This window comes from Diprion similis, chromosome 10, assembly GCF_021155765.1.
Source record: "Diprion similis isolate iyDipSimi1 chromosome 10, iyDipSimi1.1, whole genome shotgun sequence".
Lineage (NCBI taxonomy): Eukaryota > Metazoa > Arthropoda > Insecta > Hymenoptera > Diprionidae > Diprion > Diprion similis.
The window spans coordinates 21,642,009-21,657,273 of NC_060114.1; the positions used below are offsets into that span (position 1 = coordinate 21,642,009).

The window sequence follows — 15,265 nt, forward strand, 5'->3', positions numbered from 1 at the left end:
AGTTTTATCGAAGAGCCGTAAATTCTGACAATCGGTTTCGTTTACTTCAGTCTCGAATTCTGCTGACTGAAAAGTCCGAGCTAACTCAGCAGGTCTTATTTTCGTTTTCTCGAGCCATTATAGCTTTACGTTACGCAAAACAATAAGTTGGTTGTTGCAAAAATTGCTGTTTACCCAACTTCAGCACTACAAGAGTCAATCTTCGAACTGACATAACCTACCTTCATCTAGTAAAAATGCATATTTTCCATCAGATGTATTACAAATTCCACCTCACTTCGAAATCATGAACGTTGCATACGGCACTGCCTCTCGAATTATCATAGAACTCTCAAAGTCCCTCGAGGGAAAGAATTCCCGCAGTCGGGAATGAAAATATTATGCTTCGAACAAGTTGCCTTCATAATTCAGCGTTTGTCCGACCTTCCCGGGATGCGACGATCGATTATTAAAAGGTAAACAATGCTCTCGTCCTACTGTCATCATAATAATCATCACTCCCGAGTCCCGCTCAGTACCGTTGCATCAACGGTTCGACGTAACAAATTGTTATTCCATTGCGATCAGAGAGGTGGGGTTCAGGGAAAAAAGAAAAGATGGCGTGGTCTTTGGCACAGACCCATTCTCAGTTGAAAAATTCAGGCCAGCCAACTCAACTGAACATCGTGTTGGTATTCTGCGAGATCTGAAAAGTGCCTTACAGAGCAGATACTCGGTGGGAGACACGTCAGTGTCACCTGCCTGTACATACAGCTAGTAATATCGCCAAGTACCTTGGGGAACGAATATACCCCATGCCAAACCCAATTTAACCCAACTTAATCCTGGTACACCTTCCGCCACACCTAACCCGGAACAACTTAGCCCATCCTTAACTTAATTGCATCACCGGTTGATCCGACTGGGCCTCGAAAATCGACCAATTTCGTCGAGAATTTCCACCACCGACGGCTCGCTCTATAGCTTATGACACTTGGGATCACTTCTCCATCAGTCAACACGCATCATGTTCGAAATGATTGATCCCCGCCATTTGACTGTATAACGTCAATCACATGACACGTAAACTCTACTCACCAAAGCGTCACCAGGATTCCGAACTTTGGGGCATTGCCGTAGATTAATATGTGACAGCTGGCACCACATGAAATCTAGGTGTTACCGGTTGACTCTTGCAGTAGTTAACGACGTGTCTGCAGACAGTAAACACAGAGCCGAATGTTCAATACCGATGAATCCGCTTCATTCCGCCTTGTGCGGTCTTGTTATTAAGAAAAGGGAACAATGAAGAGAAGATACACTCATTTTTCCTTCTTCCTGTAGCGTCTTTCTGCAGTTGAGTGTAAAAGTAAAAAGGAAATGTGGAAAAGGGAAAAAGTCTCGTTGCGTCTTTGTTTCAGGTTTTAGGAACAATCTAGGGTCTTGCTTATACCTTGGCTGGATGGGGAGCCAACGGGTTCCGAGCGCCAGAGATGGATCCGGGGTTGGGTCGTGGTGGTGTGACGGTAAGGTTGATTGTAAAGTGAGAGAGGGAGAGACAGAGAGAGCAGTGGAAGAGAGGTGGATGGCAGACGAACGTTGTGCAAGAGAGAGAGAGAGAGAGAGCCGAGAGGTCGTTCCTTCACCCCTGAACTAATGAGACCGCGCGGTTACATCAGAGACCGGGGACAAATTGAAACGTACGGGCCTGCGACGGTGGGTTGGGTGGATGTTGAAGCAGCCTCCAGCCTCCTGCCTCCAGCACCCAACCTTCTGACGTATTCCAGCCCCGCATCGACGTGCCCTTCTCGCGTCATTGGTTGGCTGTAATGAGATTTCTAGGAGCACGTAAATTCACTAATTGCAAATTATCGTGTTGTCCGAATCGGAGTGTATATAGGTGTTTTGATTAGGCTGTTCTTCATTGGCGCTCTGGACCTTGCGGGAGGTCTCTAAGCATCCGTTGATGGGGCCAAAACCCAAGGTTACTCTCAACTTGGAGCAGGGTTACGGAATCCGAAGGGGTCGATTCGATATTTAAATCGACGGCAGCAACTCCTGCAGTGGCAATCCAAGGATGAAAACACCCACCGCGGTGGATATACGTGTCCAGACATGAAAATTTTCTCTCTGTTAGACCGAGCGAATTCTCTTCTCGAAGGAACGGACTTTCTGAAAATATTCAAAACCACCATCTGTTACAGACCATAACGTCTGCTATCAGCCCACTTTCCATGTTCACACACTCCTGCTCCAGAGTGTCTTACGTTCACATAACGAAGCTGAACTTGTTCAACAATCGGTGTAACTTGTTTGTATAACTCCAAAATGTTTCATCGCGATAGTTTTCACTAAATATTCGAAGTTTCGGGGAGAGCCTACCCGAGAAGAGAATTCCTATCTGCGTGTTTTGTTCCCTGGGGAAGAAACATCGCGAAGATTGCATCGTTCCTATCAAAAATTAGCGACCGTTGCTCGGCGCCGTTTCGAAATCAACAAATTATTCAAACGAGGACTCGAAATTTTGTCGAAGAATGCGAGCCGTGCTGTCCAGGAAAAAAGGAGGAATGAAGAAGGTCGCGCTTATAGGTGCCGCGTTGACGTTATCTAGGGAAGTTTGATAAAGGAGCTGACTCGGGGGAATGGGAGGGGGGGGGGGAGGGGGTAGGCAGGTACTTGGCGTACCTAGGCGGTTTTTCTTTCTTGGCACGTTTTCCATGCAAAAAGTTTCTAAGCTTGCATCTTTATTGTTCGCGAACGTGGCCAGAACTCCGATCTTTGTAGAACCACGACGATCGAGTTCATGGCGTGAATTCATCACGAAAGAACCCTGAAAAAGTTTCGCTTTCCCAGATGGTTTGTAACCTTGCATTTTTTGTCCATCACATGTACAACCCACGCTCATGAGATCTCGAGTTGAAAATGGCACCAGGAAATTGAAGGTTCTTTCTCCTCTCCCCGTTGCAGAGGGGAAAAAAATGATTACCAGCCACCAAGCTCCAAGAAATCGCGTGTCGGGATTGCGAAACCTCGTGAATTGAAACTCACTTACCGAAGAAATAACTTGGGAACAGCAAGCGTCAGCACGGAGTGAAGTTACGTTCTGTGTCTACTACACCTCACGTTTTCACCCGCCACGGTATACCTATAACCACGTCTTTGTGAGCCACCACGCCTTGGCAATCTATACAAAGGTGAAAACAACTTTTGCCATTTTCATTCCAGTTAAGATCAAAGGTGAAATAATTTCCAGCGTCTCTGTGGTGTGCGTGGCAATTATCTGAATTCTTGTTTCATCCCTTATACTCTCTTTTCCTCTTCCGCTCCGGTTCTTCCACCCTCTCGGTCGGCAGTGGCTTCAGCGCGCGTGCTTTCCTGTTTTTTATGAATACCCGCATACACAGGCAAAAAATAATACACACACAACCACGCGAGAAGTCTTTTCTGTTCTTCTTTTTTCCTTTGACTTACGTTTCTCATTTATTTCTTCGCCACGCTGGGCAGCCGGGCAAAGTGGAGAGGTAAGAAAAAGAAAGCGGAACCAGACGTAGAAGTCTAAGCATTGCGGCTGGTCCATGAAACTCCATCTTGAACTCGGAACGAGAGGTGGTCGAGTCGAGGGCAGGTTGTGTACTGTTGTACTGTGTACTGTTGTATTGTGTTTTCCGGTAAAGCCATGGCGATGGCGCTGACCTGCGGAGCGTTCGCCAAACTCAGCATGTACCGCAGGGGCTCTCTTCTCGGTCCATAACCTAATTCGACTCAAGTTAACCTAACCTAACCCGAGCTAGCCAACCCCGTCCCACCCTTGCCTTCCCTTTCCCGCCCTCGGAGTTAACAGAATCTGCCACCGACAGCTGGCCGGTGACTAGCACCGGCTAAGAACCTCTTTGCATTGTGGGCAAAGCCGTTGGTTCCGACCTTAATGGTTCCAAGTACTTAAAATCGCCCTGCTTTGCTTTTCCTATTCCCATTAACCGTCTGCATTGTTTCGGCGTTATAAGTGCAACGGTTTGCTCGAAGGGAGAAACGAATACCCATGGGTTCGACGTTTCGGAGAGAACCGCTTTATTTCACACAGAGAAGGGATTTTCACATCGTATTGAAGTTGGTAACGTTATCGTGAGGACCCATGCTGAGAAAAAACCGATATTTCCTCATTTGGAGTTGTATGAAATTTACTAAACCGTTATAAAACAAAATATACTCATATTTCGAAATTTTAGTTCCTTAAAAGTCATAGTAAAGTTAAGAAAATAGTGATTTTTTCCCCCAATGTTTCGTAACGATAACTTTTCTATCTACAACCTCGTAGTGTCACTACTCTTCTGCACTTTTGCGTTGCTTCGATGGTAAATTTCCGTTTTTCTTTCAAGTCAACATCTCTCCACTCCGCTTCCGACGACCCCAATTTAAACTACTCTCTGCGATTCTTTCCAAACCGTGGGCTGAAGTTCATTCACTTAGAGAATATCGCTGCTGCTTTACTCGACTTCTAATTAGCGGTTCCAAGTCCGCGCAGCATATTCAAGGCATATTTTGTTCCGTAACTCTTTGTTGAGTCTGGTTGATAATCTCTGAAAACTTGAACTCTGCCATGCAAGGGAGAAAACTATCCGGTAAGCCCGGAGTTCGCTGACTCTCTGCTTTTCGTAAACGACCGGGCAACGATCCTAGTTCTATTTGTTCGGAAAACCCTGTTCCGCTTCGTGTAAATAACTGGTAACACTCAGATTCAAACTTCTGTTGAATCTGCCCGTATTTGCGGTGCTATCATCGAATTGAAATACGTCAAATTCCCAGAAGACCTCCGCTGAGTTTCACGCGCTCAATTTATTGCGCATTGTCGGAGAAATCGCACCTTCTTATACATGCCTGTACACTTATTCAATTCTACCGAGGAATCATGAAATGTGTTACAAGTGCGGAAAGTGAAGAATGATTTACGACAAGTATAAATTATACGAGTCAAATATCGCTTATCCGCACGTGTTACACGGGATATTTTTTTCTAATTCTCACGCAGAAAAGTTAAACTTGAGAAGCATTGAAGTTGCTACTGGCAGTGCGTAAAATTTCGTTTTTCGCAACTACGCATCAGCTAAAAAACGCTCCAGTGTGGAAAGTAGATCGTTTGGAATGTGCGCATGAGTCAACTTGTTATTTCCTCATTGTTCGGAAATAGTGTGCATTACGTACGATTATAAGGCTTCGGAAATCAAACTTTCCAAATAGGTATTGCAGAAAGTAAGTTATAGATGAATATCGGGCTATACGGAGTCATTTTCGACATCAGGTTTGGAGGTATTTGCAGGAAAATTTGAGTTTCAGGGAATAATGAAATTCATATCGAACATGCACGTGAATGCAATGGGATGTAATTCACGGACTAAACTTGTTCTTGCAGTGTAAAGAAGAAGAAACAAGAAGTAAGATCAATATTTTTAGTTTCACGTGACAGGTATTACGTTGTTTTCCCTACTTGTGGCGGTTTTATGCGGCAAAACAGCATGCGGGCATAGTTTCGAGTTGGCAAAATATTGTGGAAACGAAACTCGAGGCTGCAGCCAGTCTACCGCAACTTAAATTCCTGAAATAATTACATTCCATTCAGGGAATGTACTAACAATAAACTTCAGGGTGAATACACAAACTCGACTGCAACGAAATCCCCGAATATAAACTGAATAGCAAACTTATTTCCGAAACAAAATGTTTCCAAATTTAAACCAATTCGATTTAACCGTTATGTATTCGAACCTCAAGGGAATAAAACCGGATTCCAAGAGTGTGAAAACTACACTAGAGTGTTTAGAAATTGGTGAAAAATGTGGTAGAAAAAAAAAAAAAAATGAGACGAAGTATAGAATCATCAGCTTTTGGCAAGGCTTAGAGACGACTTTGATAAATTTCGATTTTCCTTTATCGGACGGGTGAAGGAGGTTAGAAAAAAAGTTGTCTATGCTCGCAACAACGACAAGGTGTGTGAAGCGAGAAATCAGCGACCTAGATTCCAAAAGCTAAACAGCGTGATCATACGTTCGATTAGTTTATCGGCTCGCTTTTGATGGTCTTGGGTTCTGGTACCCAAAGAATTTCTTATCCAGAGGATGACAAGGCATGAAAAAATTCAATTCAGATTTGGATAATTCCATTCCGGGAGACAACGACGGTTCCAGTGGACGAAATTCCTCAGGTATGCACTTTTATTTCTAGAACAAGGAGCTCGACATCGTATGCGAAAAGCTTTAGAAATAACTTAGCTCAAGTAGTTAAATGTAATTTAGTGGATATTGGATTTTTAATAATAAAATCTCACTGTGTGGCTGCGAGAAGATGACGGGAGTATTTTAAAAGCGTTACACAAGATCGAGGAAATTCAGTTTCCACGATAGTTGACTCGACAAAGATTCCTCGGCTTTCTTGACTCGTTAAAGCGCGATGCGCCCGGAGATAATCAGAATGGATTCGGCGCTGAGGAATAAATACGAGCAGGATCGTAAAATGGAATTCCGAAATTTTTTACGCCTGCACCACGCTAATAAAATCCCGTGGCTGTTCCGTACCTGCACCAATGTTCGCACTTCCTCGCGCCGTTTTTACGATTTCCTCAACCGTTTCCGGAATTGCTTGGAGAGCTTTCACAACTCCAGGGACTCTGTTCCCCTCCTTACACCACTCCTGTGCTATTCTTCAAAAATTTTACTCCGGCTCGAAGACGGGAGATACACGATACACCGGATATGCAGGTACGGCTGACTGTTTTGGAAGTGAATTAAGGTGCTTATAAAGAAGCGTCGTACACCTCGAAAACGCGGGGAAGCAAAACTCCTATACCGCTCAAGCGATCAGAGTGAAACTTGGGCAATTAATGCCTTATTTTGGCAAAAAGTGGAGCGTCTTTATACTTTTTCAAAATTTGGAAAAAAAATTACAGATTGGTTACCACCCACAGAAATTGGTCAAATTTTCACAGTTAAACTGAATGGATCGACCTATCCGGTATGATGCCACTCGGCGGTGATGAAACACACATTTTGAGCCCAGTCCCATGAGATTTGATGGTGAAATGACGAAATGGCAGCTAATCTGGTTTTTGATTACGAAGTAACCGAAATCTCATTTTGGCGACATTTGTTACCGACCTTTCATGCCTGCCGGTAATTTTTTACCGACATTACACGCATTCATTACCGCCATGTGCGTAATGTCTGTAACAAATGTAGCCAAAATGAGATTTCGGTGTTCATCATAATCGAATACCAGATCAGCTGCCATTTCGTCATTTCACCATCAAATCTCATGGGACTGGGCTCAAAATGTGTGTTTCATCACCGCCGCGTGGCATCATACCGGATAGGTCGATCCATTCAGTGCAACTGTGAAAATTTGGCCAATTTCTGTGAGTGGTAACCAATCTGTAAATTTTTTTTCAAAATTTTGATCAAGTAAAAAGACGCTCCACTTCTTGCCAAAATAAGGCATTAACTGCCCGAGTTACACTCTGATCGCTTTAGCTGTATAGGAGTTTTGCATCCCCGCGTTTTCGAGGTGTACAACGGGTCTTTATAAGCACCTTAAGGCCGGCGTCCTTGCAGATATTTTTGAGAAAACAAAACTCAGTCCGAAAATAGACTTTCGATGTTCAAATTAGTCAATTGACTGGAGAAAATCGCAATTTTAAGGAATAGAAGACGATGCTCGTGTCGGGTTTATCAGCTTTTGTACTTTTAACATCTCGCGTGCGAAAACAGAGAGCAGACGAGATCTTTGCTTCGGTGTATCTTGATGGCCTCATCAGATTGGCCGGAGGCTAAGGCTTCTGATCTTGGCGGTATATAACTGGGAGGGATTCCCGCGGGGAGCTGACAAAAATAAAGTGAGAGTTAATGGAACAACAGAAGCAGCTTGAGAAGCCGTCGAGGGGTCGCCGCCTCCTTTGAACGCGGTGCTGCTGATACTGTGGAAACAAATATAGGTATAGCCGCAAACACCCAAAGAGGATCATCAAAAGGACTGGTTGAACCGATCGCTTGTGATCTTATATCGGCACATCCGATCGAGTCACGACCCCCGTCCATTTGCCTCGAGAACATTATCACCCATGCATGGGTGGTGAAAATTGGCTGACATTTCACCAACCTCGCATCTTTTTCAACGAGGAGTATTATCAACTCTTCAATTATTGCGTTATTAGGATCAAAACATCTAACTAACTAATGCAATCAGGCCTGAATCAATTTATGTGACGTGAGTGATTTGAAAGCCCAAGAATTACGATTTACCTCTATCAAAATTAATAACTTAGGTTATGTGGTGATAAAATGGCACCGGCAATCAGATGGATCAGATGCTAATGTTTTCGAATAATTCCGTTGGCACTCAATTCGGGCCGATTTTAGATCAGAGGTCAGGGAGATCCGAAGTGGTCGGATAGTGGCGAGGATGATTAGCTGTGCTTTGAGGGACGCCCCTGGATATGGGGTAAAATCAACAGGCGGCCGCGGGCGGTTGTTCTGTCCTTTTTTCGTCCACTTTCCGCAGTCCATTTTCATTCGTCGGACGACGTGATTCGGATTGAATATAATATCCGTACAACGGAAATGAATACGACTTGGACGGTCTAAAATCATACTTATTTTTATAACTTTTCATTGAAAAAAATGAAAACACTCAAAGCAATTTGAGTTTAACGGATTTATTATTTATACTTTCAAGAACGTTTCAGATTTTTGTTCATCGAAATTAATAACAAACTGGCAACATGGTGCATATCAGTTGCGAATGACCACGTTTTCAATTCGGTGCAGATTCCTCGGTCAATTTTTATCTTATCGACTTGAAATTTTGACACAATATTTAAGAATTGTTTATCGATTCGAGCTCGGGGCTAGATTTTTGAATTTTAATCCCACAATTAAAACAAAAAATTTTTCTTTACCAATTTAGTGGTCGAAAAATGCATTTTTTTTTTTTGTACATCACCGTTTTTTTCAATATTAGGGCTACGAGCTCGAACCCGGAAGCATTTTTTGAGTGAAAAAATTTTTTCTATCAGCTACAAGTTGAACAGTCATGTCAGGAGATGCGCCACCGCAAAAGCTCTCGAGTTCGTCGTCGTTCGCTACTTATATGCGCCATGCCGTCATTTCGTTATTAATGTCCATGAAAAAATTTTAAAACGTTGTTGAAACTATAAATAATATAGCTCTCAAAACTCAAATTACTCGAAGTGTTTTGATTTTCTTTAAAAAAAAAAAAACCTCCTAATAATAGGTATCATTTTAGACCCTAAAAGCTATTCCCTCCCCCCTCCCCCCCGCCGTAAGGCTCGCTAACTGCCCAGACGTACTTAGTCAGATTATTTGTTATTTATGGAGATCAGACCGTGACGCTGTCACTCTGAACGTTTGAGCAGATTTTTTTTGCTTTCCTGATACTTTTCACCGGTGAATTATTCGTGACGGTTGAGAATTACAAATTAGGTATCGAATGTCAAATCACTAGATATTCAGAAGAGACTTGAGTGGTTTAGCAATTAGCGAGTTGATAATTACAAATTTAACGAGTCCAAATATACGGCAATATTGTGATAGAAAATGTATCGGTAATTGAATTTAGTGAAGGGTAAGGTGGATTAAATCAAACTTTTAAAACATTCCGGCTCATCGCGACGGCTCGAGTTGTTTTAAATCCGTTAGAGCTGAGAATATTCATCCAGTTTTAAGCGAGCTTCCGAGTTTCCTGGGGAACCTGAATCCGGGAAAATTTTGAAACTCTTGAATGACGAGGGCAGTCAGGTAATGAGTACAATCTCTGGAAAAGCTCGGAGAGTTTGTCTTTCGTGCCGCCAAAATTTGTTCCCAGTGAATACCTTGATAAGCAGGACTTTACTGGAGTGTTCTAAATTGCAAATTCAGAATGGTTACAGCTAAAGCGAGAAGTTTGGGGTGAGTTTTGCGGATTATATTAGCAGACGAAAGCTGGAAAATTAGGAAACTTAAACCTTCCCGCAAACGTTCAAAATTCCAGCGAGAAAACACGGTTAAAAAGAATATATGCATATGGGGCATTCCATGAAATCTCGATCAAGATTCTAAAGTACCTCTCTGAATAGCCATGTTCGTCTCATATTAGAATTAGCTTTTATTTTCATTCTTATGTCGAAAATGTCATTCAGTAATAGATCATAATTTAAAAAAAATTTTATTCTTGTTATTTATCTTTTGAAGTTATGAAATTTCCATTTTCTAACAGATGCCAAAAAGCTTTTCTATATTTTATAACATTTTTCCGAAATTTTTCAGATTTTACAAATAGGATTTATTTTCAAGTTTTTAAATTATACTTCAGATACACTGGGTTAAAAAATTTCTAAAAAAATCTCGATCGCATTTTTCCTCACATACTACCACAGAAAAATTATAAAACCAATCTGAGACACCGACTTGGAATCTTAATCGAGATGTCATGGAATGCCCCATACATATTTTTTCCTCCTTTTCTTCTCGCTCGTCTAGCATTCGATTCTGAACCAGAGCTGTCTGGAATATCCCTACACTTGACAGGGGATTCTGCAGGGTAAAATCTACTCATCGTCGTTAATGAGTTCGGAAGGTAATTAAAAGGGCATAATAGTCTGGAGTGGAAATTATCGATATTCCCGTAGTATAAATGTTTTCACAGCAATCTCGAAGCGATGAGAGTCAGCAATTCGACGTCGGTGCTCAAGTTCAAAGTTTATTAATATCGATCGATTGGTAGCCCGGCAGCCAGGTGAAAACATCCCCTTCTTCTCGGTTTCGAAGAAGCCCGCCGACTGGAGAACCGGCTTAGTGTATGTATTCGGGTTATCGCCCGAACGTAATATTTTCTCGGCTTTTATGGACGGGACACGTGGATGCTTCGGGTCGGCGTAGGCGAAGGTCGAAGGCAACGGCGCTGTTCCTGGACCGACAGTTTCTCATCCGCCTCGGGATGGGGATGGCGAACTTTTATGGCGGTGGCATGGGGCCGAGTCGATGCAGATACTCACGCCGTTCCAGAACCCGGATAAAACGCCAGGTTCCGTAACGGATTGCCGTAGGTAGTCAGGGATTCTTTAAGTATGCATCGTGGCTAAGTTGGAAAGGTCCCAAAATCGAAGAACTAAAAAACAGAGGTGCAATGCTGCATTTGCATGAGTAAGCCGATTGAATCCTGTCAAGATTTAACCGCAATCTGCAAATTTGGTATAGAAAAAATTGAAAACCATCAATTTTCGGCAGAATAGTCTCTAGTGATTTATACATCTGACAAGGAAGGTATTCCGAATCGATCCTTCCGATTTAATTTTTTTTTATAATATGTTGTAGTTGACTGAAAACTAAGCGATACGTATTTTTTTTATCTGCCATTAAACACTTTACGGGGGTGAAACCATCCTCCAAAGTAAAGCTTGTCAAGCGGTGGTTTGCCAATTTCACCCACAAGAATGTAATATTTTTTAACCAATCTAAGTGGAAAAGTTTTCTCATAACGAGAAATGAAAAGTGTAATTTTATCAATTAAAAAATAATAATAATAACTACCACCACGTCCCAAATACGTGTCGCTTAGTTTTTAGTCTACCATAACATGTTACAAAAGAAATCAAAACGGAGAGATCGACCTGGAAAACCTTCCTTGTGAGAGGGATTCTGTTGCGGAGCTACTCCTGCTAGCATCAATTTCGTATAGTTTGTTCAATTTCAATCGATAATAGCTAATTTTGATCGAAAACCTCGTATTTTCGTGCCCAGGAAACATTGTTTGGACCTAACGCGACTTGATTGATTCGATGGATGAGTTGCACTTGATTTCACTCCCAACTTCGCAATATTCTTTCGCTTGGGCATTGTTTTGACTGGATTGTACACCAGATGGATGGTCAAAAGGAGCGGGTCGACCTTCATTCCGTCAAAGTTCGTCCCACTTTCTGCCAAATGGCTTTCTTGAATTTCCTCATAATTAGTGGTGTAAAGCACTCAGGTAAGTCCAGGAAAACTCGGGAGACCTTTGCTCCAGAGCAACAGTTTTCCACAGCAACTCGCACGTTTTCGTTCTTTACGACTTTCGCCAGGCACGGTTCACCTTTCACAGGCTGAATCCTTGATGCGCAGCCTGAGGTCAGGTTACCAAAGGAATGAAAATAATAAATGAACACAAAAAGCACCGATATTGAAAAAGTCGGAATTCACGCGAACGGTTCCGGGCAGACTGACTGAGAGCAGTAGTGAGTCTTCTCGTGTGTATGAAACTTGGGGTCTTTATTACAACGGGGCTTCGAACGTCGTGGATGATAAGGCGAGCGCATTTCGCATCATGCCTCGTAAGTATCCGAGCTCGAATATCCCCCATTTGCCTCCCGCCTCCTGCACCGTCTTCTGGGAATCGGCCAAATCGCGGATCACCACTTTTTATGTCGGTTCTCTCTCTTTCTACCCGAGATTCGATATCCTCTGACAGGACAAGCCGATTACTGGGTTAAGTGCTGCGATATTCTGGACGCAAATCCGGGAATTTTTTAGCAACGTTTATTTATATCAGTTTCCAAGAACACCAATTGCCTGCATATATTGATCGACGTCGTATTTCGTCGGTATTCCATGAATCGCAATTATTTCACGATAGTTGCAGGATGAAAAACCGAATTCTGGCAATTTTCGTCTGCAGCCCTGTGGCTAAAGGCTCTCGCCTGCAGATATTCTTTCATCGCGAATCTGATCCGTCTTCATTTGCGTCTCGCTTTTCGTTGCCAGTGAAACGTCAGTTCCCAGGGAAGATTTATACTTGCCTTATACCTATATTTCACACGAGCAAACATTTTTGCTTATAACATATATATATATATACATATATATATTTTCATCGACCTGACTAGTTTTTTCGCATCATTATTCAAGGCACGTTTCGGGGTGCAGCGGAACTTCATCACTTGTCCGTTGTGAGTTCGTCATCATTTGTTGATTCAATGCAGCGTTATGCGGTAATTGTTCAATTATAATGCTGAACAACGATGTCATTTTTTTTTCTACACCGAATCTAATCACTAACAATTCCGAACACAGAACATAACTTCCTTTAAACCTTCCTGCAAAAGACCGACTATAAAATCAACGGAGAGAAAATTTACTTTCAACGGAATTTGAGTAAATTTACGATTATTAGACTTACTTTAGGTACAAAGAGTGAGTAGTTCCTCTAATTTTCCATTTAGAATAGAAAAATTGAATTCCAATTAAACCCTCATACTGCAATTTTTATAACCAGGTTGTATTTTCATACGTGAACAAGGGATTAAAGAATTGCAAAACTTTAAGAGTCTCACCTTGAAGTTTCTCTTATAATATCGTCCTAAGCTATATTTCTATCGATGAAAATCACAGTAAAATACTCGTTTTCAATTCGATATTTTTGTACATAAAAATGGGAAAACACCGCCAGTGCAAAGAAGTCCGAGTGTGGATTTCTGGGTTTTAGAAACAGTGAAAAGGTCTGCAGGTTCTACATCTATACCTACGAAGTCCAAATTTCCCCGAATAACACCGACAGCCGAATAAAGCGATCACTAGGCATGAGACTAGTTTCGCATAATTCTTATCCTTAACGATCGTTGCAGGAGCCTTTCCATAAATTCAAATCCTTACCCGGAGTGAGCGCCAGCAGCAGATGAACGAGCGCCAAGGTGAACTCCACGTGGTCGGCGTAGCGTCGGGCGCGTGTCGATTTGAAACGCGTGGATAGCCTGCAGGGACGGACAACCCGCAACATCGCGAGCCGCCGTCTTCCAACCGGAAGGTCCCACCACTTCCGCAACAACACAGGCACCTCCTTCGCGCTTACGGACAGCCAACTTCCGGCTGTACGCGCTATAACCGCTAAACGAAGACTGCTGCTTAAGCCGCGGTCCGCCGCGATTTTCGCCCGTTTCCGGCTCACTTCGGCCGTCTTCGTTGCTACCCGCAGACCGCGAGTCGCACGCTGTTGGCCGCCGACCCCCAATCGCACGGTGCTCCCCCCCCCTACGTCACCCTCTCCCCCCCATCACCCGACGCAACCTCGACCACCGCGAAGCCACCCTCCGCCGCCTCAAAGAGCTCGACGGCAAAGTTTGTACCGCCAACAAATTAAATATCAAAATACGATTTAGCTGTGGAAAACAAGCCGGATTCGCAGCATCAAAAATTTTCATCTGAGTGGTGAAATTGGTGTGCGGATAAAAGTTTTTGAAACGTTATTTTTTCTCAATTGCGAAACGAGGTATCGTTATATTCTGTTGGAATACTGTACGATCTTTGGATCTTCACGTTGTTCTGCTACTTGAAAGTTGTTGCAATTGGCAGATGCGTTGGATATGATCGGTATATCTACATCGTCGATATTTGATATTACGAAGTATATCTGTGTTTGTTTGACGCAGAAGAATCTTTGATTATTTCTACAGAAAACTATAGAGTTTATCTAACTATAGAGTATATATATATTATATATATATAAAAAATATATAGAGGTGTTTTGAGAATGGTGTCATGATTCGAGGGTTTTCACAAGAACCGAAATAATGCTTTAGTACAACTTTGAATAGATTTACAATTTTTCGTACAATCACCGTACAACTGTCAAAAACTTGACTCTAGTCAGCTAAGGCTGAATAAATATCGTATAGATTTTACCTCTATATTTATTTCGCTGTACAAACGATTTTCAGGTTATGTTTTGCAAATCATTCAATCCTCAATTCTCATGATAATTTATCGATGCCAACTGACCAGAGCATACTTCCTGACATCAGCACGATCGATTCGCAAAAAAATTTCAAAACGAACCAATGTTTCAGAGAAAAATTGAAAGCCTTCTTGTAAATACTATTAAATCGGTCACGTGACTTTGTGCTCAAACACCTGAAAAAATTTCTTTACAAGTTGTACATAGTTTCGTTGCTGCGAGCGGAAAAGAATCTTGAGAAGCTTTAAGCAGGGGAGACCAGCGCAAGCTGGGTATCTTCTCATAACGGTTTCCTTAGCCGATTCTTATTTCATCATCAGAAGCGGTTGTACCTGTTGAAGTTTTGCGAAGAAGGTCTATAATAGCTAGTGCACCGTGTATTATTGCACCCGGTGTCACGCCCCGGGATAGTTTTGCATTTACGACAATAAATCTCCTGGTTATTGTCTAGATAAACTTTCCGACGCTGGCTGAACCGATATATTCTTATTAGGGTAATAAAAACCCTTACCCAAGTTGCTGCTGAATCTTCCGAGCTATC

At 42.4% G+C, this 15,265-nt stretch overlaps 1 protein-coding gene across 1 annotated transcript in view; it reads right to left on the reverse strand.

Moving 5' to 3' along the window:
- LOC124411126 (Down syndrome cell adhesion molecule-like protein Dscam2) overlaps positions 1 to 13,860 on the reverse strand; it is a 49,885-nt gene extending 36,025 nt beyond the window's left edge. The window contains exon 1 of the mRNA XM_046890041.1: positions 13,647 to 13,860. Within this exon, the coding sequence (XP_046745997.1) occupies positions 13,647 to 13,770 (124 nt within the window). The 5' untranslated portion in view covers positions 13,771 to 13,860. The remainder of the gene's footprint in view (positions 1 to 13,646) is intronic.
- Positions 13,861 to 15,265: the final 1,405 nt, after the last annotated feature.